The following is a 24,849-nucleotide window of genomic DNA, read 5'->3' on the forward strand; positions in this document are numbered from 1 at the left end:
TAAATTACTGTGTGGTTTCCGTCTCCTGCCGGACCCATACATCTTCCATACACTTTTCCTTAGGAAGTTCCTTGAAGAATATCCCACCAAAACAAGGGAGCATATCAAGAAAGAGGACGTAAAAGGGATCTAGGCTACAGAGAATCCAACACAGGAGAAGGAAGGTTTTAGGAGCCCAGCTATGCCACTGGCTGAGGGAACAACTCAGTCCAGACTGGAGCATGATGATTGAGGGCTCTAGAAGAGATGCCTCCAAGGAGAAATAGACCTGATGGTTTCTCTGACCGATTCGGCCATGTGAACGATTGTAGTGAAAGTATTTTACAAAGCTTTTAGAGGTTGTGGGAAGACTTAGCCAACTATCCAAAGAAAACTAAGCAAATTAAATATGCAGTAGTTATTAATGCAAGGAAAAACAAAACTTTGTATAAGGTAGATTTTAATAATTATAGTTCATTTAGCTCAGCAGTAAATGGTATTTACTCACAAGAAGGATAAATACTGAATATATTTTACTGTATTTAAAAAAGCAATATAACTGTATATAAGGAATGGAAGGGGAAGATGTATGAGACCAAAATCCTCGTCCACCATAATGGGAAGACAGTTCATAATTTCTAAAATAATCAGGATAGACCAGAAGGAAGGTACTATCTTGTTAATGGCGGTAAATATCAGAAGAAAGACCTAAAAGAGCTGCCAGTGGCTGCCTCCAGTGGGCAGGATGCAGAAGGAAGAAGAAGGAGGGCTAGGAGGTGCTGGTTTTCCTTTTTTGAAAATATTATTTGGCTCTTTATACTACGTGCATGTATTGCCCCAATAAAAATATAAAATAGGCTTTTTAAAAAAAGAAAAGAAAAAAGAAATGAGATCATGCAGTGTGGACTACTTGGTACTTAGTAGGTGTTCAAAATTTGTGAGTTCTGGGACTTCCCTGGTGGTGCAGGGGCTAAGAATCCGCCTGCCAATGCAGGGGACACGGGTTCAAGCCCTGGTCCAGGAAGTTCCCACATGCTGCGGAGCAACTAAGCCCATGTGCCACAACTACTGAGCCTGTGCTCTACAGCCTGCGAGCCACAACTACTGAGCCCGTGAGCCACAACTACTGAAGCCCACGTGCCTAGAGCCCGTGCTCCGCAACAAGAGAAGCCACCGCAATGAGAAGTCCACGCACGGCAATGAACAGTAGCCCCCGCTCGCCGCAACTGGAGAAAGCCCGCGCGCAGCAATGGAGACCCAATGCAGCCAAAAATAAATAAATAAATAAATTTATAAAATTTGTGAGTTCCTTTTCTTCCTCTATTCTCTTAAATCTTTTTCCAGGTTGGCTTGCAATCTATAAGGGCTCAGGCTGCCGAGATTCCCAGGTTATTCGCTGCTAGGTCACGCCGGCCTTTGGGTTGGCCTGAGCTTTACCCCTCCAGGCTTAAGGCCTCAATCCCCTGCAGGAGGCAGAAGAAGCACAGAGGACTGGCCCACCTGCAAGGGGGGTGTCCCAGGGACTCCGATTGATTGGAGGGAGGAGGATCTGGTGGTGAGAGAGGGGGAGGGTGCTCTGCCCACTGGGGGGGACCCTGCGGTTCTAAGCCCCAGTCCCTGGTCACCATGGAACCAGATTCACGGGGTCTTTATTGCTGGCTCCAGTCTGCATGGGATGGTTCCAGAATGAGACAAAAGAGACAGGTTGTAGTTCTCATTGGAGATGGCAGACATCTGGTCATTCCTAACACAGGATAGTGATTAAGAGTGGGATGCCTGGGTTCAAATCCTGGGTCTGCCACCTAAGAGGAAAGGGAGCTTAGGCTTCCTTGTGCCTCAGGTTCCTCATTCATAAAATGATGGCTAATAGTACCATACAGGACCACTGAGAGCGTCAAAAGAGATAATCCACGTAAAGTGCTTAGAACAGTACATGACTGGATAAGAGCTTGTCTTAGTCTGTTCAGGCTGCTCTAACAGAATAACATAGGCTGAGTGGCTTATAAACAACAGCAATTTATTTCCCACAGTTCTGGAGGCTGGAAGTCCAAGTCTCAGACTCGGACAGATTTGGGGTCCGTTGAGAGCCTGCTTCCTGGCTCATAGATGGCCATCTTCTCACTATAACCTTACATGGCAGAAGAGGAAGGGAGCTCTCTCTGAGGTCTCTTGTGTAAGGGCACTAATCCCATTCATGAGGGCTCCACCATCACAACCTAAGCACCTCCCAGAGGCCTCACCTCCTAATTCCATCACATTGGGGAATAGGTTTCAACATATGAATTTTGGGGGTGGGGGAACACAAACATTCAGTCCATAGAAGAGCTCAATTTTAAGAAGATCCACTCTTCTTACTCATTGATTCTGCAGGTATTTATTGAGCATTTACCTTGAGCTACCATCGTGCTGAGCTCAGGAAATACAAAGATGATTAACACAGTCTGCCTTTATGGAGCTCACCTCGAAGGGGAAAGGCAGCCACTCAAACAGGTTGCTTTAATTGGAGCCATGAGTAAATTGGAGCCATGAGATGGCCGCCCGTGGTATTTTGGGAGCACAGGGGAAGGAGACTTTATATAGGATGGAACATGGAGAGTTGGGGGTGAAGTCAGGCCGCTTAGGAGGCCCCAAACCAGCCACAACAAGAGCAAGGCAAACAAGAGGCTAGAGCAGTTTGCCAGGGATGAGTGTCTGACTTGATATAAAATCTGGTGGCTAAACCCTGAATGGTCTTCACTGCCAAGGGCTTCTGAGCCAGAAGGCAGGCAGGGCTGACCTGAAGACGCCGGGTCAGAGTGAGAGAGTTTGGCTCCATCTTTTACAAACCTTTGCTTCAATCTCTCCATTCACATTCCCCAAGGGATAAAAAGGTCACCAGTTGGAGTTCTCTGAGCCTTGCAGCAAGTGCAAGAGGAGGAAAGTATCGGAGAGTTTGAAAAGTGCGAGACTTTTCTGTCTTATTAAATAAACTCACCAGGGGATGACTGAGTTTCCCATGAGAGGAATAAGACCGTTTTTCCCCATTTGCTGGGGAGCAGCAAAGCAACGACGCTGCTGCCTTCAGGTAGCTGCCTTGTCTGCTCACCCCTAATGGGAACCTCATGCATTTGCTGCAGTCCTATTTCTCATTGTTCCCAAGGGCTGCATGAGGGAGCGGGTAGGGCTTGGGCCCTGGGCACCGCCGCCCATGGGTCACAATCCTGCCCCCACCATTACCTGTCTTCAGTCATGGCACTTCACCTTTCTGAGCTTGTTTCCTCCTAATCCTGCATCTTTTCTGCGTGACCTTGGGAAAGCTAATTCATCCCTCCCAGCCTCAGTTTCCTCACCTGAAAAGTGGTATGTGATACTGGAACGCTCTGTTGCAAAAAAAAAATAGAAACTATTAGTTTCTTACTGCTGCTGTAGCAAAATTACCACAAACTTGGTGGCTGAACACAGCACAAGTTTATTATCTGACGGTTCTGGAAGTCGGAAGTCAGAAATCCTAAAATCAAGGTGTTGGCAGGGCTGTGTCCCTTCTAAGGGCCCTATAGGGGAGAACGTGTTTTCTTGCTTTTCCTATAGCCAGTGTCTGTCTGTCTCTTTCCTGCTCTCTTCCTCCTAACACCAAATTCCCAACGATTGGCCCAGCTTGGAACAGGTGTCCACTCTGGTCCAGTCAGCTGTGAACAGGGGTTAGGTTCACACAGCACAAAATGGCTGCTATGGCCAGGCCATCGCTGTCATTCCAGATGGGCAGGGGAGCATTCGCTGTAGCCTGATAAGCCCTCCATCAGGGAGTGGCAAGTGCTCGGGGGTGGGGGTGCCCAGCACAGAGGAAGAGCTAGACAAAAGGGACAGGTCTCCCCTCTGTGCCCACTTGCATGCCTCCTTCCTCCCACTTTTGCCCACAGGCCACAGAGGAGCGCTTGAAGAAGGAATCCAGCCACAGCCTCCAGATCCAGCACCAGGCACACCGGCTAGAGCTACAGGCCTTGGAGGAGAAGGCCCAGCAAGAGCTCCAGGGAGAGCTGGAGAGGATGCAGGCTCAGCAGGCGCTGTTGCTAGGTATGCAGCCCGCTGTGCACCCAGCAGCGTTCACACGCGGAAACCAGGGGCAGCAGGGGGCCCAGGGGTAAGGGCCAGGGTGACTCTTCTGGCTCTGATGCCAACAAGATGTGAGATGTGGGACAGGTTGCCCTCAGCCTCATTTTCCTTTTCTATCAAGTGGAGTTACACTTGTTCTTCCATCATAGAAGCATTGTATGGATTTGATGAGATATTAAATATAAAATGCTTAGCACATAGCATGAGCCCAGTGAGTGCAGATAATATCATCGTCATTACTGAACATAAGCCAGATCTCTGAGCCTTCGTGAGAGTTTCATGAGATAACCTCAAACGCTCATTTCTGAAGATTTCTGCAAATTTGGGGACTTAGGCCCCCAGGCTCCTGGCTGTTCCCTGTCCCCGCATTATCCCCAGCAGGAAACTCACCTCCTCTTCAGTTTCCACAGCAAAAACCTGTCACACAAAGCATTCTGGAAGTTTCCAGAGGCAGTAAAGATCTCCAAAGCTAAATTGCCTGGGCTTGAAGTCTGACTCCAGTGCTCACTAGCTGTGTGACCTCAGGCGAGTTGCTTAACTGCTCTGTGACGCAGTTGCTCATCTGTAAAATGGGAATAATAATAGTAACCACCTCATTGGGCTGTTATTAGAATTATGTGAGTATATACATGGGAAGAAGAGAGCCTGGTACACGGTAAATGCTATGTACATGTTCACTGTCATTATTGTTGAATATTCCAACTTTGCATGGCTAACTCTAAGGGCCTCTCTCCATTTTTGTAGATCATCTCTCTCCCTCATTTTCTCTTTTACTCTCATCTTCTTTTTCACTCTTAAGAGCAAGACCAATGCCCTCCTTATTTTCATGCCTAGCATTAAAGACCATATTGACCTTTTAAAATATTTCTTCAAACCCAGACAGGGCTCTCCTTAAGAGAATTCTGGGAAGAGCATTTTCTTTACCTCCATAAGTGAATAAGTTCTACCTGCTGCTTGGTTGAGTTTTCATTATACAGTATGCCCTGTTCACTGCATGTCAGCACGTCAGCTCTGCATGTTTCCAGATGAAGGAGAGAGAGAGAGAGAGTCCCACAGATTTCCTAGGTAGCAGCTACCCTGGAATGAGGCGGCCGCGTGGGAAATGCTAAAGTTAGCAGCATCTAAAGGAGACGCATTATACAAGATAAAACCTGGGTTGTACCACCTGTCTCAGGAACAAGACTCCCCAGATTGAGATCAGGCTGGACACCCCTGGTGATTTCAACACCCCACAGCGGCCCTCCCTGCTGCCCCTTCCCTGGCCCCTCTGACCCCACAGCAGCCCGGTCCTTCCCTGGATGAAAGATGCAGGAGGGACCCTGGGGACAGATGGGGATGCTCAGCACGAGTCCCAGGAAGAAGGGGCCTTGTGGACTCTGCAGCGATGATGGCAAGCTGTAGGCCTTGTGGGTGGCATTGGGTGGGTGGGAGCACGGACCACCGCAGGTGATATTAGAAATTCCTGGTTACTCCTATTCCAGCATCTGGAGAGACACACCTGACCTGCAGTATAGGTCAGTGTGTGAGGGGCAAAGAGTTTGAGTGTCCACCAGATTACCTGACATACTGGGGTGGGGACCCAGACATGCTGGATGAATAGGTGGATGGGCAGGTGGTTGGGTGGGTGGGTGGATAGATGGATGGATGAGTGGGTGGATGGATGGTGGGATAGTATGAGAGAAGAGGGGCAGGTAATGAATGAACTGTCTGTAGTTCCTGCTTTGCTAAAGGGTTTTATTGCACATATTTTTGTGATAAGGGATTTCAGAAATTGGGTTGTGTTTAAACTATAGAAATCACTATAATAAAATCCTAGAGGAGAAGGAAGATGATCAAGTAAATTTTTCAACATAATGGCATCAGAATACATTAAACTTTTATATGTGTTTAAATACTGTCCTTTTCAGAGAACCCTAGTAAACTTATGGGAAATCTTTTACAACTGATACGCTTTCACAATATCATTAATTTTCACTCTAAACATCATTTATTTATTTTACAAATATACGTTGAGCACTTGCTTTGTACTATGGCCTGTGCTGGGTATCTTATGGTCTCTAGGATTATTGGAACAATGTTTCAAAAGTAATTTGCAATAACTAAAATATGGTCTCAGAAATCCATAATAGAAAATAAAGTATCAAATTTACTAGCACTTGAAAAGCATCTTCTCTTTAAAAATTAATAGCTCGGACTTCCAGGGTGGTACAGTGGTCAAGAAACCGCCTGCCAATGCAGGGGACACGGGTTCGAGCCCTGGTCTGGGAAGATCCCACATGCCGCGGGGCAACTAAGCCCTTGTGCCACAACTACTGAGCCTGTGCTCTAGGGCCCGTGAGCCACAACTACTGCAGCCTGCGCGCCTAGAGCCCGTGCTCCGCAACAAGAGAAGCCACCGCAATGAGAAGCCCGCGCACCGCAACAAAGGGTAGACCCTGCTCGCCGCAACTAGAGAAAGCCTGCGCACAGCAACGAAGACCCAACGCAGCCAAAAAATAAATAAATTTATTAATAGCTCACTGAATAGTGTCTACTCCATCAGAAAATATTCTTTTTGAAATGATTGTTTTCTTTGCCTTTTGATCATGCTGGTAAGTGTTACACTATCAGAAATCACCTACCATCCTCAGAGGAGAAATTCGAGTTTCTGGCTGTACTGGTCCCTGAGTTAAGGAGGGTGTGTACATTTCTCCTGAATGATTCTGGTTTTAATCATGATCCTGTTGGGATGACATGCCATCTCCCGCCTTCACATTCCAGCTGGGACCTTACATCCATGAGAAGTAGAACCTGTGAATGTTTTGTCTCCTTAAGTATTGGCACAAATGTCAACATTTCCGATTTGAGACCCGCACCCCCAGAAGAGGCCACTGGGTCATTTGCTAATTCCCTGTTCTTCTTAGTTTTCTGACTTGGTGCTGAGGCCAAGTGTTGCCTCGGGGTTCAGCTCTGGACCCAGGCTGTCCCACCCTAACCCACCACCCGTCCTAACTAACCAGCAATGGCGAAGCAGGTGGTCCCAGGGGAAGAAGAACCATGGGAAGTGTTGAATCCTGACTCTACCACTTATTAGCAGTGTGGCTCTGAGCTACTTACTCAGCTTCTCTGAGGCTCTGTTCCCTCGTCATAAAATGGGAGGGATAATGCTGGATAGGATGGTAGTAGGGCTTAACTGAGGACAGTTTTCAAGGGTTTAGCACATTTAGTGCTCTGTACATGGTATTGTTGTTACTGTTCTCTTGAAGCACGTAAGTAAGTTTGGGGAACTCGAACCAGCGCCTGCAGCAGCTCCCCACTCCAGCCCACCCCAGAGCCTGTGGTCCCTGCAGAAGAGGCTTCGGCCTCACCGTGCCCCTGACCTTCCGCTGCTCTTCCTTTTGCAGAGTCCCTGAGGCAGGAGCTGGCGGGGCAGCGGGCTGCCTGCTCTGAGCACCGGAAGGACTTGGAGGCGCTGCGGGCGGAGCTGAGGGCCCCAGGCAGTGTGGCCAGGCGACAGGCCATCACCCCGTGTCCAGGGGACAGCGAGGACCGTGCCGGCACTGCAGAGGTCAGCACCCCTGCCCTGCCCATGCCACACCCTTCTTGGAGCAGTGTCAGGGAGAGGCTTTGGGTGCTCGGTCACCCCCTGTCTGAAGGGGGGAAGAGCCTCTCTTTCCACAGGCCTGGGGGACACTTGATGAGCCTGCAGGCTCCCATCTTTGGAAAGCAAAGACAAGTTTTAAGTGCAGCGTGTTATTTTAAATTCAGATGCAATGGGATCTCAGGGTGTTGGTGCCAGACAGGGTCCGTCCTGTAGACCTGCAGAGGGTTTCTCAGAGCACCTCCCCAGACAGACTCCCTGTCTAGACCTCCCTGTTCCTGTGAGGACAGGTGAGCTTGTCACCAAAGGTCAGTGCTGACTCTCCTTGAACTTTCTGGTCAGACTCGGCCCATCGTCCCCCTCCTTGCCCTCCATAATTCCTACCTTGCTGCGTAGCACAGGGACTTCCTAACAACCCAGGCATCTCTCCCCAGCCCACCACATATGGCTTCAGGTATTCATCTAAAGTGCCTCTGTGTCACGCCTTCAGTGGCTCCCTACTGCTACGAGAATAAGCTCCCAATGGTCAGTCTGACACTGAAAAGCCTTTACCCACTGGCTGCGTATCCCCCTCTGCTCTACATGCAGGCTCTGCATCCTGCCTCACTGCCTTTGCATATGCCCTGCCCCCTGCCTGGGACCCCTTCCTCCCTCTTCAGTGCCCAGCTGTTCCTTCAGTGCCCAGCTGATCCCTCCATGCTGGGGGCCTCCCCTCCACACCCGTGACCTCTCTACCCCCTGAGCTCCTGGAGCGCTTCCTGTTGCTGTAGCTCGGCTGGCACCCGCCTCTACTGCCTGTCCTGTTGGAGACCCATCACTTCATGGACGCCCTTGTTTCCTCGCCTGGACTAGGCATCCTTTGAGAACAAGCCACGTCTGCTTCATCTCATCCCCCAGCCCCACCCCCAGTGCTCAGCACACAGCTCTGCACACAGTAGAGTCTCCACCAGGGTGTGCAGACGGCCACGATTAGTTGGTGTCCCAGCCCTGCTGAAGATCGCAGGAACATGGGGATGGTTCATTCCAGATTTTGCTGGTACTGAGAGCCTGAAGACAATTTCTGTGTTTAATGAGAATTATTAACAAATGATGTATCACGATGAGTTCAGCTCAGTTGGTAAAGTCTAGCAGAGGGAAAACAGAATATGATCTGTTAAATGTTCTAGGTTGGTGGGGGCCACCTGGACCTGTGGAAGGAGATAGGGGAAGCGTGGGATGGTGACAGCTGGTGGCTGGAGGGCCCAATATTGGGCCCTCTGCAATGAATGACAGGCTTGCCTGAGGGCTATGGATAGAGACCCGGCCTGGGTGGATGATACGGTACCTGGTCATCCACATCCAATCCTCACCTCTGCCTCCCTGGAGGGAAGCCCTGAACCCTCCAGGAGGAACAGCAAGGCCCTGGGTGATATCCCACACAGAGAAAAAGTATATCCACAAGAAGGAACAGCCCCAGGCAGCAGGAGTGAAAGGGGGGTGCAATGTCAGGATGCATTCCCAGGGTGGCCACCACTGCAGGTAAGTGGTGTTGCATCCACTGGGATCTTCTGAGGAGCCCCATGAAATAATTCTCAAATCTGTCGCAGCCAAGTACAGAGGGGGATGCACTTATCCGGCAGCTTCTCTCTCCCACTAGTCAAGGGTGGCCCCACAGGACTTTAACCAGGCTCTTCAGGTCATGCAGGTGTGAGTGCCGGGTGGTACCCATGGGCATCCCACACTATGCAAATCCCAGGGCTGGAAGCAAGAGGTACAGGGCCTGGGCCACACATGCTCCCTGTGCAATGCTGTTCAGTCTTTGGAAGGAACAGATGCACATACCTTCAGGCACGTTTGCATGGACTTGAAAACTGCTACATTCACTAATCGGGGATTAACCCTGACCCCATTTAATGGTGGATATCAATCTTTGTATTTCTGTCTGAACCATTGACATTCAAGCATCATTTCGCAGCAATCATTCATTTGGCACCTGCTGAATCCCAGCCACTGTGCTAGGTGCTATAGGATTGGGAAGATGAAGAGGAGATGGCTCCTTCCCGGAACAGCTGCTGGTCTGGTGGAGGAAACCAGCATTTCAACAAATCAGTGCACTTCATTATAACCTCTACACGGAGAGGATCTAGCTCTCAGAGAAGAGAAAGCTTGTCGCCTCTCCCCTGAGGGGTCGAGAAGGCATCACCAAGGCAGGAATGGTTGGGTGTGGAAGGCACCCTAGGTAAAGAGACGGGCAAGGGCAACTGCGGGGCAGTGGATTACAACTGTGGTGGCCTTAGAGTCACCTGGGAAGCTTTCTCAAAAGACACAGGGCTGGGATGTACCCAGACCCGCTGTATTAGAATCCTGTGAGGTGACGTGACAGATGGTTATTGTTCAGCGAATATTCACTCTCCCCTTCCTCTGCCCTGTGTGGTTTCGCTCCAAATTCACATGTTGAAGCCCTAACCACCAATATGATGGAGTTTGGGAATGAGACCCTTGGGGGTAATTAGTGAATTAGTGTCCTAACAAGAAGAGACTCAGAGACATCCCCCCTCCCCCCCCGACTCCACACAGGTGCAGTGTTGGGCTTGTTTTAATTTAAGCCACATTCTTGGCTCACCAGCATTGTTAGACTTTTTGAGGGCCACATTTGGCCAACTCAAAGCAGAAAACTTTAATAAGCGACTAGACGTGAGCTCCTGAATCAGGAGCCCGATTTGGGTTCCAGGCTGGGTCTTTGTCGCGGCACATCTCTGGCCCTTGTCTGCCATCGTGCCTCCTGCAAACGACTCTTCTGGCTGCTTTCTCCCTAGGAGGGGGGCGGTCCGGGCCAGGCGGGCTCCCCGACGGGCAAGGGCGCCGCCGAGCAGGAGCCGAGCGAGGGATGCGGCCTCTGGGAGGAGAACTCGCAGCTCAAGGAAGTCGTGCGGCGGCTGCAGGCCGAGGTGGAACAGCACCGGCAGGAGGCGCTGCAGCTCCGCGACCAGCGCAGGTAGGTCTGCGGGTCGGAGCTTCTTTCCTCTGCTCCTTGGTGAGCCTCTGGGATCTCAGATTGGGTTGCACCCTCGGCATCTTCCCAAAGGAAGGACTCCCTAGTACGCCAGCACTTCACTGATGTTAGTCCTTTGACCCATGGAAAGTATCAGTGGTCTAGGAATTCTAGATCTCAAAACTGCCCAGGATTAGCCCTGAAATGGGGGGAGGGGTACCCTGTTTCCCTACAGGTCAGGGAATTTATGGAATCAAAAACGATGCCAAAGACCTACTAGAGAATGGACTTGAGGATATGGGGAGGGGGAGGGGTGAGATGTGACAGGGTGAGAGAGTGTCATGAACATATATACACTACCAAACGTAAAATAGATAGCTAGTGGGAAGCAGCCGCATAGCACAGGGAGATCAGCTCGGTGCTTTGTGACCACCTAGAGGGGTGGGATGGGGAGAGTGGGAGGGAGGGAGATGCAAGAGGGAAGAGATATGGGAACATATGTATATGTATAACTGATTCACTTTGTTATAAAGCAGAAACTAACACACCATTGTAAAGCAATTATACTTCAATAAAGATGTTTAAAAAAAAACAAAAAACAAAAAAAACACAAAAAACAAAAAAAACGATGCCAAAAGTATCCTCAAAACTAGCCTTAGGGAGTCAGTGCAGTGGAATAGTTAAGACAGTTCTGTGTGCTCTTAACTAGCTGTGTGACCTTGGGCAAGTCCGCTAATCTCTCCAAGACCCTGCCCTTACCTGTAAAAGGTAGAAAACACCACCCCCTCTCAGGACTGCTGTAGAACGCAGTGAAACGTATAGGAAGATGCTTAGCACTGACCCTGGCACTCGGTAAATTGTGGTGGCAACTCTGATTTCCTTGTCCAGGCTGGATAGCCCTTTATCAAGTCCTGAATTCATGGCCTTTTTTCCCCTGGCTGGAAAGTTTATAACTACAACTTTAGTTTCATTAATAGATATAGGACTTTTCAAGTTACCTTGTTTCTTCTTGAGCGAGCTTCGGTAGTTTGTATCTTTGAAGGCATTTGTCCATTTCATCCCAGAGTTGGAATGTTCCAGTCCCCGGCATAAAGTTCAAGTGAAAGTAGGCCTGAGGCTCATCTGAGAAACAGCCATGAATCCACCTGGCCAAGGTGGAGCACCTTAAATTCAGTTAGGGACTCACCATGTGACACTGGAATAAGGAGACTGGACCAGAGTAGGGGCTCCTAACCTTTTCCGATTACAGCCCCCTCCAGTGAGGAAAACGATGTCCCTCTCCTGGAGAAGGATATCATCACACAAAAATATGCATGTACTTTCAGAAGGTGTCAGGCCCCCTGAGGCTGGTCTGAGGATCCCTTAGTGCCCCACCCCAAGGTTAAGAGAAGTGATAGCTGATGGTCGAACATACGCTTTGTGCCACGGGCTGTTCTGGACATGGATTAATGTGGTTCATCCTTTCAATAACCCTATAAGGTAGCCACTGTTGTCAGATGGAGAAACTGAGCAGAGCGTAGCTCGCCCAAAGTCACGCAGCTAGGAAGTGATGGGGGAGGCCGCAGAGGGACGCAGGCAGCCTGGCTCTAAACGGTGGTCTCCTAATCCCTCTCCCATCCTGCCTTCCCACCCTGGACCGCTGGTCTCCCAGCTCTGAGAGTCCACAACATTCAGTAATTCTGATACAGAATCTCAGCCTCCAGGCCTACCCACCTCCCCCAAGTGAAAGGGGTGCTTTCTGGGACTCCTCTCCTGAGCTGTCCTCCACCCCTTCCCCCAGAAGGCTGCCCTTTGTGCTCAGGTTTCTCCTTCATGGAATGCTGGGGTGGAAGGTGCTGAGAAGGGGTTCCACAAGCTGGACCCCACAACTCAGAGACCCCGGATCTCCTTCCCGCTGTGTCCTGACCTTAGATTCTGCAGGCCACCCAGCAGAGTGGGGAGAAACCCCAGTGCCCTAGAGGTTCAGTCCCTAGAGCCTGGACAAGCCCAGCTGTGCTTCCACCCCGCCCCACAGGCTGCTGGAGGAGGATCAGCAAGCCCAGCGGGCCCGGGAGGTGGAGATGCTACGCCAGGAACACCGGAAGGAGATGCAGGCCATGGTGGCCGATTTCAGCAGCGCTCAAGCGCAGCTCCAGGCCCGGCTGGCTGCCCTGGAAACCGAGTAAGTGAGGCCTTGGCCCCAGGTTGGGAGGGACTAGTAGATGTACCATTTTATTAGGGGGACCAACTCATCCTAGTGTCCCCAGGACTCTCCTAGTTTTAAAACTAGAAGTCCCGAGTTCCAGAAGCGCCTCAGTTCCAGGCAAACTGGGATGGTTGGCCACCCGTCCTTTTATGAGACTGCATTCCCGTCTTGTGCAGGGTACTGGGAATCTGTGAGGACTGAGCATGGTTTGACCCTCACACACAGAAGAAGATCAGGGCTACTTTTTTATGGGCATTTCCCCCTTCTAATGTGCATCATCTCATTTAATCTTCACAGCAGTTCTTCAAGGTGGAAACCATTATTCCCATGGATTGATTAAGAAAGCAAGGGCCCCTCGTGCAAGCATTCATTTAGTCATTCAGCAAATATTCGTTAAGGGCCTACTGTGTGCCTTGCACTGTTTTAGGCTCTGGAGTTACAGTGGGAATAAAACAAAGACTGTGCTGTCATAGCGCTCACAAATTCTAGATGGGGATTCTGACAAAGAAATAAGCAAACAAATATTTAACTTCATATCAGGTAATGAAAGTACCTGAAGGTACTAGAAGGAAAACAGGATCAGTGTCTAGAGTGCCAAGGGTGGGCAAGGAGGTGACATTTAAGCATAAAGAGGCGAGGAAGTGAGAGAGCCATCTGGACGAACAGCATTCCAAGCAGCCAGAACAGCAAGTGCAAGGGCCCTGGGGCCTGCTTCCCAAGACCAAACAGCCAGAAGGCTTAAGTGGAATGAGTGAGAGAGTGATGATAGGAACTGAGGTTGGCAAGGTAGCTGGGAGGGGTGGAGGAGATGCTGCCCTGAGCAGGAAGGGGTTTGGGTGTGTTCGGATGGAGTGCACTGGGAAGCCCTTGTAAGGCTTTGAGCGTGACTGACATGGTCTGAGATACCTTTTAACAGGGTCACTTCTGACTGCTGAGAGGAGAAGAGACTGGGAGATCGGGGTTAGTGACAGGGAGATCAGGTCAAGCAGCACTAAGTAAATTTAAACGTCACCTGTCTGACCCTTAACTTGTGCTCTTAAAAACTGTCCTCCACTGGCTCCAATACAAAGCAAATCATCCAAAATCTGGAGTGGAAGGTTTTACCAGCTACCATCTAATGGGTACTTAGCACGTGCCGGGCATGCATTATCTCACTGAATCCTCACAACCACCCAGTTTCACGCCCATATTAAAGAAGGAACTGAGGCTCACGGGCAAAATGCCCAAGATTACATAGCTAGAAAAAAGCAGAGCTGGGATAAGAGCCCAAGTCATCTCACCCCAAAGCCCTGGCCTCTTACCAACTACAGTCGGTAGATCAGTGGCAGCCCTCACCCTCTCTCCCCCACCATCCGGAGGTTATTTCTCTCCAGCTTCACCCTGAAAGGGCGGTGGTACCAGCTGCCCCGCTGCTTTGCAGAACTAGCTCATGCCATGCTCTCTGGCTGCCAGCAGGTGGGGCGGGAGCCACATCTGTAGTAGCATAACCTGCTGGCCTTGGTGTGGGTGGGGACATTTTCCGGCTGAGGCCTCTTCTCCCAAACTTCGCTGGTTCTTGAAGCCCCACTGAATGTGGCATCCGTGTGCACACACAGGCCTTTGGTTCCTGGGCCCTACAGAACCTGGGGGAACTGACAAATGTCAGACTGGGAGTTGCAGTCCTGGGCTTCACCTGGAGCTCTGCAGCCAACTCACTGGGTGGCCCTGGGCAGGCTCTCTGGGCCTCAGTTTCCCCTTTGGTGAACAGAGAGTGGCCGGCCAGGCCAAGCAACATAGCAGCGCCCCCATCACGCCCACCTCTTCTCCCTCCTTGCGGTTGAGTCATTGCAGCACGGTGGCTAACTGCACGCCTGCTCGAAACAGACTGAAAGATTCCGGAGAGAAGCCAGGGAAGGGGGAGTCGAGGCCGGAGGATGTTCAGCTCATAGGCCGTCTGCAGACCCGCTTGAAGGAGAGGGAGGAGATCATCAAGCAGCTCACGGTGAGGCTGTCCGGGGTATTCGCTTTAGCCTAGCACTTCCATGGGTGCCTAAAACTGTAATCGTGCTAACCCTAAAACCACCTTACAAAAGGTCCTTGGTTATTTTCCCCCTATTATATAAAAAAATACATGCTCACTAAAAAAAATTAACACAGGAAAGTAGAAGGCAAAAAAAAAAAAAAAAAATCACAAGTCCCACACCATCTGCCTGATGTTGGTATTGGTTTGGTTTTTTTAACCTACAGCATTTGGGAAAATCTAGAATGGTTTGCACCTCACACTCATGTCTCCTCACACTTTAACCACTGCTTTAGGCTTTTGCCCAGGCTTCCTGTGCTCCAAGCTTTGGTTGAAAGTTCTCTGTAAGCCAGCTCCCAGTGGCTTACATTCAGCTCTGGGGACTTTGGGTGATACACTCACTCCTGTCAGCGTGGCCCACGCGGGTCAGCTAATTAGCCACATCAGAAGTCCAGCCTCTTCCCGCCGTCTCTACCTTCACCACCTTGGTCCAGGCCCTGCTGCCTCTCATGCATGATGGAGAGTCCACTGGTCTCCCCACTCACTCCGGCCTCAGCCCACTCTGTTGACCTCACAGCGACCAGAGTAATCTTATAAAAATGTAAGTTGGACCACAACACGGCTCTCTTCAGCACCTCCTGTGGCTCCCTGTCCTTCTCAGAGTAAAATCCATGGTCTTATGGTGGCTTACACAGCCACACATCCTCCCACAATACACATGCACACTTGTATCTCACGCCCATCCTTGCACCCTCCTACTCCCCAGTCACATTGCTTCATGTCAAGATGAAGAGGAAAACTTAACCACCAACTGAAAATTAGATGATACTAATAAGGAATTGCTTGCTTGCTAAGTGTGACAAAGGTATCGTGGTTATGTGTTTTTTAAAAAAAGAGTCCTTATCCCTTAGAAACACTTATCAATGTTTTTTTGTTTTTTGGGTTTTTTTTGGCTGTGTTGGGTCTTCGTTGCTGCACGTGGGCTTTCTCTAGTTGCAGCGAGCGGGGGCTACTCTTCGTTGTGGTGCTTGGGCTTCTCATTGCGGTGGCTTCTGTTGTTGTGGAGCACGGGCTCTAGGCGTGCAGGCTTCAGTAGTTGTCGCACATGGGCTCAGTAGTTGTGGCTTGCGGGCTCTAGAGCGCAGGCTCAGTAGTTGTGGCACACGGGCTTAGTTGCTCCGCGGCATGTGGGATCTTCCCAGACCAGGGCTCGAACCCGTGTCCCCTGCATTGGCAGGTGGATTCTTAACCACCGCGCCACCAGGGAAGCCCTCAATGTTTTTACAGATGAAATTATACAACTGAAACTTGCTTTAAAAACAATACAGCAGGAAAGAAAAAAGTGGAGAATGACACAGGTAAAGAAGATTGGCCATATAGTGATTGTACCTGGGTTTCTTTTTCTTTGTCTTAATAACCTTCTGCAGTAGATTCTGCTCAGATCCTAAGAGTACCTGGATCTCTGACTTCCCTAAGGCATTCCAAAAAATCTCACCCTTTCCTTCACAAGGGGCGCTGGGGACACAAAGGCCCCAGAAATAAAGGTGCTTCCTCAAAGCTTCAGTGGATGGCAGCTTGATTCCCACTGACTTCTCCTCCCTTCCCTGGTCTTTCCTCCTCTCTGTAGTCTGCTCTCACACGGCCATCTTCCTTCAAATTAAACTCAGTGTGCTGTGTAGTTAGGTTCGTTTAGACTCAGTTGTATCGTTTTTCCAGGAGGAGAGAAGATTTCACTACACAGCATTCCCCAGCGCAGTGTCCCATCGGAATCGGTCCTTCTCTTTCAATCCTCGCCCAGGGTATTTGACCCCTTCCATGAAGGTAAATTGGTCCTACTGGTTTCAATGCATTACATAATTCTGCTGGCTTTGTTTTTCCCAAAGGTAATGGCAGCTTATTTATCAATTGTCCAGCATTCATTTAGAGGAATATTCATTGAAAATAAGACCCCCAGGAAATAGTCCAAATTATTAACAAACAGTATTTATATCTGGCTAGGCAGATTATGTGTGTTTTTTATTTTTATGAGTTTTTTGAATTCTCCAAACTTTTTATATATAAATGTGTCGCTATTAATAATGGTTATATCTGGGTGATAGGAAGGAGAGAGAGAAGAATCCTTCACTGTAACGTTTTTTCCTTTTATAAAAATTTTTGGAATTTACTACAGTGAGAATATTCACATCCAAATCTCATCTGCTATCACAAAATCCTAAAGTGCTTAAAAATTTGTATTTTTTTGGTAACTCATAGGACAGTAAACCTAACCCAAACTGAATTCATGTAAGCTCATTTGTAACTTTTATATATCCCTTTTGGTGTGACACAACGTTAGTTTCACTCCAGAAATATTAATGTGTTTGAGGACAAGGTGGGCCCAGCTTCTGCTGGGGGTGTTATATAGCCTTTTAAAATCTAAAACAAGATTTTAAATTAAAAAACACATTTGTCACCAGAAGTTTTGGTTAAGAGATTATGAGCCTGTGTTTTTTTTAAAGCACAAAGTGGATTGGAAGAAAAAATGCTTTAAAAAATAACATGTTAAGTTATTGCCTCCTTGCTCACATAATTTCGGTTGGGTAGACCTTATCTACTTTTACAATAATGCCTCTTTGGGTGGTACTAACAGGCCTTTTCTTTAATACCAACAGAAAAAGAAGATGGAGGAAGTGCCCAGCCGAGTGGTCAGTGTGCCAAACCTCGCTTCCTATGCTAAGAACTTTCTGAGTGGCGACCTGAGCTCCAGGATCAACACTCCGATAACTAAGTCACCCAGCTTGGACCCAGGCCCCAGCTGTGGCCAGCCTTACAAACCCACCCCATCTCTAGATGTAAAAACTGCCACAAGGTAGGGGGCCAAAGCTATGATTCCATTTTCCCATAGTCAGGAGGGAAATTAGTGTTCCTTTCTGGTACCTGTTAAATACCCAGCCTTTGGGCCAATACAAAGGGTAACGAAACAAGCCCTGCCTTGGACAAATTACAACCCAGCCAAAAAGGAAGATATGTAAGAGAAGGGAAATAGGTCACTCTTTAGAAGAGGCACTACTCCTGATACCAAATTCCAGAAAACCTTTTTTTTTTTTTCCCATGGATGATTAGACAGGGGACATTGAATCACTTTGCTGACCACTTCAGAGTGGGTCACACAGAAGATGGACTCATCATCTGGCCTTGAGTCTGGATTCAAGTTCTGGTCGTCCTTGTTCTTAAGCTTGCTTGGCTTTGGGCAGCTCACTTGACTTCTCTGAGTCTGTTTCCTCACCTCTAAAATGAAGATAATACAGCACCTACCTCATTAGACTCATGTGAGACTGAAGGAATTAATCCACAGGACATGCTTAGCACAAGACCTGGCACAGAAGCATTCAGTAATTTTCCACTATTATTATTAAGGTTACTTCTCAAGATTCATTGTATAATCTTGTAATTTTAAGGCCTCTTATCTGTGGGTTTGGTTGATCACACATGATGATCTCTGATACTGCCTTATCTTTCCAGAAGCCCTTGCAGCGTGCTTCTCTTCCAGAAATGTGTGATTTCCCCTTTTTTAAAAAAATTTATTTATTTATTTATTTATGGCTGTGTTGGGTCTTAGTTTCTGTGCAAGGGCTTTCTCCAGTTGCGGCAAGCGGGGGCCACTCTTCATCGCGGTGCACGGGCCTGTCACCATCGCGGCCTCTCTTGTTGCAGAGCACAGGCTCCAGACGCACAGGCTCAGTAATTGTGGCTCGCGGGCCCATTTGCTCCGCGGCATGTGGGATCTTCCCAGACCAGGGCTCGAACCCGTATCCCCTGCATTGGCAGGCAGACTCTCAACCACTGCGCCACCAGGGAAGCCCCTCCCCTTTGTTTTATTCCTTCCTGTCCAGCCTTCCGTTCAGAGCAAAATCTTTAATTCTGGGCTTTGAAGTTTGCATTTCTGAAAGGGCCCCTTCTGAAATGTTCCTTTTCCAAAGGCCCTGCCTGCCCAAGGCTATTTGGACAAATATGAGTGTGGACCTGGAAGGACTTCCTGTCAGTCACTGAACGAGTCCAGCCCTTTGTGTCACAGCTGAGGACACTGAGGCCTGGAGCCCCAAGCACACGGTCTATTAACTGCCAGAGCCAGCCTGACTGGCCACAGTTCATCTCATTATCACACACTTCTGTTTAAAGCTGTGTTCCCACTGTTTTTTTGTTTGTTTTTTAAGATTTATTTTATTTATTTTTGGCTGCATCAGGTCTTAGTTGTGGCACGCGGGATCCCTGTTGAGGCGTGCGGGATCTTTTGTTGCAGCGCGCAGGCTTCTCTCTAGTTGTGGCATGCGGGTTTTCTCTCTCTCGTTTTGGTGCGCAGGCTCCAGGGCGCGTGGGCTCTGTAGTTTGCTGCATGTGGGCTCTCGTTGAGGCACCGAGCTCAGTAGTTGTGGCGTGCAAGATTAGTTGCCCCGCGGCATGTGGAATCTTAGTTCCCTGACCAGGGATCGAACCCGTGTCCCCCGCATTGTAAGGCAGGTTCTTTATCACTGGACCACGGGGGAAGTCCCCCCACTGTTTTATAAGAAGCTTTACAAATGCAGTTAGAGACCGTTCAGACAGGTATACACTGTACTTTCTTACCTACCGCCTCCTTTTCAATTTATTAGGCTAATTTCACAACCTCATTGAAATGCCAGAGCACATCAGATAACTTTTGAAGAAGCCATAAAGTGTAATACTGTATTGATTAACCATTTCTTCTTTTACCTGTTTTTGGAGGGGGTTTATTGTTTAATTTGTGCCTGAAATAAATAGTACATGTTGCAAAATATCCCTCATTAGTGTTAAGTGAAACAATGGAGAACCTTCTGTTTTCAAAACCGGAATTAGATGCTCCCTCTCCATCCCCATCCTTCACAACTTGTTTCTAGCTCCTAATACTGGCCCATCATGTTCTAGAATCTTTTTAAGAGTAAAGCAGCAGTTATCTTTCCCTGAAAAGATGGTAGAGTATTAAGTTGTTTATTGAATAATTTTCAAAACCATCTAAGAAAACTTTTTGTTTGTTTTTAGGACACAAGATGATGAAACAGCCCAACCCAAAGAAGTCCAGCAGAAGCAGGGCTCAGCCCACCAGGAATGGTTTACCAAATATTTTTCTTTCTAAACTGATCCTTAAACTGATCATAAAGTGGATATTTGAAACACATTTCTTTTGAAGCATCTGATTGAAGGAATGAACTAAAAAGCCAACCAACCAGATAACTTGCTTGTAATATGATTTACATACATAGCTAAAACAAATTCTTGCATTAACATTTCATACTGTTTCATTGTGACATTAAGATAAAACAAGCCAGTGTTATCAGAAAGCACCCATAGGGAAATATTATTGTTACTGATGACCTACCCATGGTATTTCTAGTGTCCGTAAGATTGCAATCTGCCTTGTGGAATATCAAACTTTGTGATTTCCATGGTCTACTTTTTTTTTTTTTTTAATATAGAGAATGTTCTTTTTATAGCTACTTTATTTTATTTATTTATTTTTGGCTGTGTTGGGTCTTCGGTTCGTGCGAGGGCTTTCTCTAGTTACAGCAAGTGGGGGCCACTCTTCATCGTGGCGCGCGGGCCTCTCACTATCGCGGCCCCTCCCGTTGCGGGGCACCGGCTCCAGACGCGCAGGCTCAGTAGTTGTGGCTCACGGGCCCAGCCGCTCCGTGGCATGTGGGATCTTCCCAGACCAGGGCCCGAACCCGTGTCCCCTGCATTAGCAGGCAGATTCTCAACCACTGCGCCACCAGGGAAGCCCCCCATGGTCTACTTTTAAATTGGTTTCATTTTCCTAGGACGCTGGTCATCTTCACTTGAAAAGTGTTTCTATGTAAATGATATAATTCCAAAATACACATGTAACCTCAATAGGTAGAGGAATAAAACAAAGGTCAAAATAACCAGGAAAGCCAATTTTAAAAAACCAAAGAAAACAAAACTACTAGGAATGGACTATAGCAGACCTTGGCATACTTGGATCAAATATTTTGACTTCCTAGGTCCAGGACATGAAGAAGATTATAGAGGGCAGAACACCTACCTCAAAGGGGCTTTTTGAAGTTTAAGCAAAATATGGGTAATGATACTAATCATGAATTGGAATTAGGCCTTGCCAGGATTTTTCTGTGAGTAACTGAGCCTCACCCCGTCATACATCTCAACTTCAATGACTGTAGCATCAACTTGGTCATTTGTGATGGTTTCTAGATTATTCTTTGAAGTGAAAGATCTACTGAACTGCTAGTCTTGCCTCATGGTGCATTGCGTCCCCATTGCACGGATGCTCAGCAGATTAAAGGGAACTGGGAATGGCCATTCACAATGCTGACCTCGCTGTCAGTCCACGCTGAGCTGTCGGACCCTCTGACGGAGCGGTGCAATTTGGCAAGACTCAGTACAACTTTTAGTGGTCAAAATATGTTCTCAATCCTTTGGTGCTGGCCCAGCAAGTGGCCCATAAACAGTTGTCTATTCTATGCACCCTCAAATCTTTGCTCTTTGAATAAAACTTTAAACTGGGCAATAAAAATGGTTGTGATTTGTACTGATTTTCCAAAGAAAGGTGAAATTAGATGAAGGCTGAACTTGGAAATAGGAAGTTCACATTAACCTCAGTCAGATCATCTTCAATAAAACGTAGCTGCGGTGCTTGGTGACCACCTAGAGGAATGGGATAAGGACGGTGGGAGGGAGGGAGATGCAAGAGGGAAGAGATATAGGGATATATGTATATGTATAGCTGATTCACTTTGTTATAAAGCAGAAACTAACACACCATTGTAAAGCAATTATACTCCAATACAGATGTTAGAAATAAATTAATTAAAAAAAAAAAAACGTAGCTGCTCATGCACTTATGTCATTTTGAGAGAAATGCAATTACAACTCAGACTCACAATTTAAAAGTAAATTTACTACCTAATCAAAACACATGGCCCAATAACATAAATTTTTAAATGCAAATACTTGTTACTATCCGTGTAACATGCCGTATTATTTTTCAGTATCAAGTATTTTTTAGTTTTGTTACCTGCTTAGGGTGAGCATTGTAGGACAATGTTTGTGTTTTAAAGACTACATACAGGTAGTTCTACTTTTGTTTTTGTTGAAATTATTTTCCCACTACTGTGCAACTCCTGATGACTAACAAAGGAGGCTGCACTTTATACTACTGTCCTTTAACTCAGCATAACACATGCTGCAGGGATAGAATTTTACTGAGACCCCACATCTGTCTTGACTCCTTTCTTGTTGCAGGCAAGTGAAAGATCATGTTAAATTTCTAGGTTATATGCAAACGATTGTGTCTGTTAAGTAAATCTTGGCATGCTTCTATCATTTTTTTCTTTAGGACATATTCCTTGAGTATTGAAGTAAAGCATTGGTTGGGTGATTTCCAGGAGGGTCTAAAGAAGCAGGGATTCATTCTAGATTAGATGCTGTCAGAAGGCAGGGGCAACTCTATGACTGGGTGTCTTAATAAATCTTATCTATAAGAAGGGCAGACCAGAGATAAAGCTGTAAATGGTTTAAAAAAAAAAAAAAAGAAAAAGCAGTCACTTATTTGTTAGCCAGGAGAATATTTGGTATTTGGGGGGTGGCACAGTGACCTTGTTTTTTTTTTTCCTGTGCTTAGACAAAGTTGTGAAGTGGTTTTGGTTTGTCTTGCTTTATCATGGTCTCAGAGCAGCTTTATCTAGGAGGCTGGTATCCTGAGACTGCTTCTGTCCCGTAGGAGAATAACATGGCCAAGCAGTGCTGGGTCGGCATCCTTTGTCAGGGGCAGGTTTCCACCCTTCTCAGGGGAAACACCTGTGTTGAATAAAGGGGAAGAAGCAGGAGGCAGGAAGAGCCTTCAGATTTTGACGGAGAGTTGACACCCGTATAGAAAGCCAAGGAAGATTTGGGGAAGAGGCTTAGACAACAGCAGAGTTTGGAGAAAAAGCCTCGGCCAGGCTGAAGAGCTCCAGAGCAGGGACTGCTCATTAGAGGGGTCTGTGTTGGGCAGAAATGACACAGATCCAGTGTCCCCACTGTGCTTGGTCACACCCAGGAAACAGCATGGCCTTTGAGATAACTGAGCAGGGCTCCTTCGTGGCCTCCAGTGGCCCAGGACCAAACCCTCAGGAACGTCAACATTTAGAGGTTGGGGAGAAGAGGAAAGAGAAAAGAAGGGGAGATGTATTAAAGAGAATAAGAGAATGAGTTCAAATAAAGAAGATGATGAAGTGTCACAGTGAAGCAGCTGGGAGCCATCAAAAGCACAGCTGGAGCTGTGGAGCCACACGTCACAGCCTGGGGGCGGGGAGCGTGGAGGAGCTGGAGACTGAACGAGGGGCCGGGAAATGGGGCAGCGCTCAGGCATCGCATCGCAGCAGGGAAGACCAAGAATTCCGTGAGCTGCAGGGGGCAGAGAGTCCCCAAGGGGTTAAACCCTAGAGAAGGCAACTGGCCTGGACCCAGATCATTTGTGGAAAGGTTCATCTTATACAGGGTAAGCGCTTCAGCAGATGGACCACGAAGGGAATAAAGATGCCCTGAAGATGTGGGTTGGTCTGTCATCCCCAGAGGGAAGGTGAGGGAAAGTCCAGCTGATGGCTCATTACTTTCTCCTTGAAGGAGAGGACATCCCAAAGGATTTTCTGTTTGTCAACCAGAAAGATGTCACTAAAAAGGAAAAAGATATTTACAAACAGAAAAAAGTGAAATGTTTATGTGCCAGAAAACTTTTGAATTTAGTAAAGAAATGACAGTAACTGGTACACACATTAATTCAAAATATTTTTACTAAGCACCAAATAGAATAGTTCCTGAACTTTTCACTAAGCACCTCTTCATTACTGAAAGAATGCCTAAAGTGTAATCAATTTAGTTAGGTTTTTAATCAAGAAATCTACAGCTGCCAGTCAAGAGCTTCTAACTGGCACGAGATGACCAGGTTAACAACCTTGAAATCAGATAATGTGATTGAAAACAACTTTTAAAAGCTTTGTTTAACTATATACTCCGAATGAGGAAATTCATTGGCCTCCGGCTGTGTACCATACACAAACGCACACAAACAAAAATAAGTACTAAGTTATTATGTATAAAAGATAATAAGTGGTCCCTGTATATTCAGAGGAGAATAATGCGTACTTCTCATGAGGAACAAAGAGACAGATCACTAACTGCAGAGGGAGAACCAAGCAAGGCTGGCAGAAGAGACAAGAAGTCCTGTGTCCTGTGGATACGACGGAGAGGGCCTTTGGAGGCTGCAGAGACCAGGTGCCATCCAGGCCAGACGGGAACTTGAGTGGATGTCAAGGTAGGTGGGGCGGGGCCTTCAAGACTGGAGGGAAAGCGAGCCAAGACACCGAGTCACAGAACTGCTGCCTGCTCAAGAGACAGTGCAGCACTGGGTGAGGGAGAAGGGCTGTAATCTAATGAGGGAATGTGAACAACAGAGAGAGGAAAGCCTCCTCCAAGGAGACCAGGCACAATGCCGGTCTGTATTACTCAACAGCAGACCAGGCACGATGCCGGTTTGTACTTCTCAACAGCGGTTCAACAGAGAAGCTGAGGTGGCCTGTGTGACCGACAGAGGGTAAAGTATCTTCCCAAACACTGAGTCTCCCATGCACCCTGCAGCCAACCTCCCACCTCGAGGCCCCAGTCCCTTGGAATCAACACCACCCATTAGCAAGAAATTCATTAATGGAAAAATCTGCTCCAAATAGCAGAACAAACAAACAAAACTCAAAACTCAGAGATAATCACAGCAATCTTTAACCCTCACACTTCACCTATGCCCCTACTGAGAGCAGGGTCCGTTCTGTTACTTAAACTGATTATTGCAGAAATGAATATCACTAGCATATCACTGCTCCTACCCTCCCCCAAAAGTAAATGAACACTACACAAAATATAAACTTACCCCAAATAAAAGTCAACATTAACTTAAGGATACTGCTGGATTCCTATAGCACTATGTTACTGCAGTAACAGTTACTACACTAACCTACGATATTATAATCCTCTTCCAACCTATT

At 47.6% G+C, this 24,849-nt stretch overlaps 1 protein-coding gene across 6 annotated transcripts in view; it reads left to right on the forward strand.

The window, feature by feature from the left end:
• FAM184B (family with sequence similarity 184 member B) overlaps positions 1 to 22,409 on the forward strand; it is a 121,934-nt gene extending 99,525 nt beyond the window's left edge. For 2 of the 6 annotated variants that reach the window (XM_082391863.1, XM_082391864.1), the window contains exons 11-18: positions 3,876 to 4,029; positions 7,452 to 7,615; positions 10,444 to 10,622; positions 12,634 to 12,780; positions 14,668 to 14,785; positions 16,520 to 16,624; positions 17,455 to 17,651; positions 19,838 to 22,409. In XM_082391863.1, coding sequence (XP_082247989.1) covers positions 3,876 to 4,029; positions 7,452 to 7,615; positions 10,444 to 10,622; positions 12,634 to 12,780; positions 14,668 to 14,785; positions 16,520 to 16,624; positions 17,455 to 17,651; positions 19,838 to 19,931 — 1,158 coding nt within the window. In that variant the 3' untranslated portion in view covers positions 19,932 to 22,409. Of the gene's footprint in view, positions 1 to 3,875; positions 4,030 to 7,451; positions 8,320 to 10,443; positions 10,623 to 12,633; positions 12,781 to 14,625; positions 14,786 to 16,519; positions 16,625 to 17,454; positions 17,652 to 19,837 lie in introns of those variants that run through there. The other 4 variants (XM_082391861.1, XM_082391862.1, XM_082391865.1 and 1 more) reach the window with 4 other exon arrangements.
• The last annotated feature ends 2,440 nt before the right edge of the window (positions 22,410 to 24,849 follow it).

The sequence above is a fragment of the Balaenoptera borealis genome (genome assembly GCF_965194805.1).
Source record: "Balaenoptera borealis genome assembly, chromosome: 4".
NCBI lineage: Eukaryota > Metazoa > Chordata > Mammalia > Artiodactyla > Balaenopteridae > Balaenoptera > Balaenoptera borealis.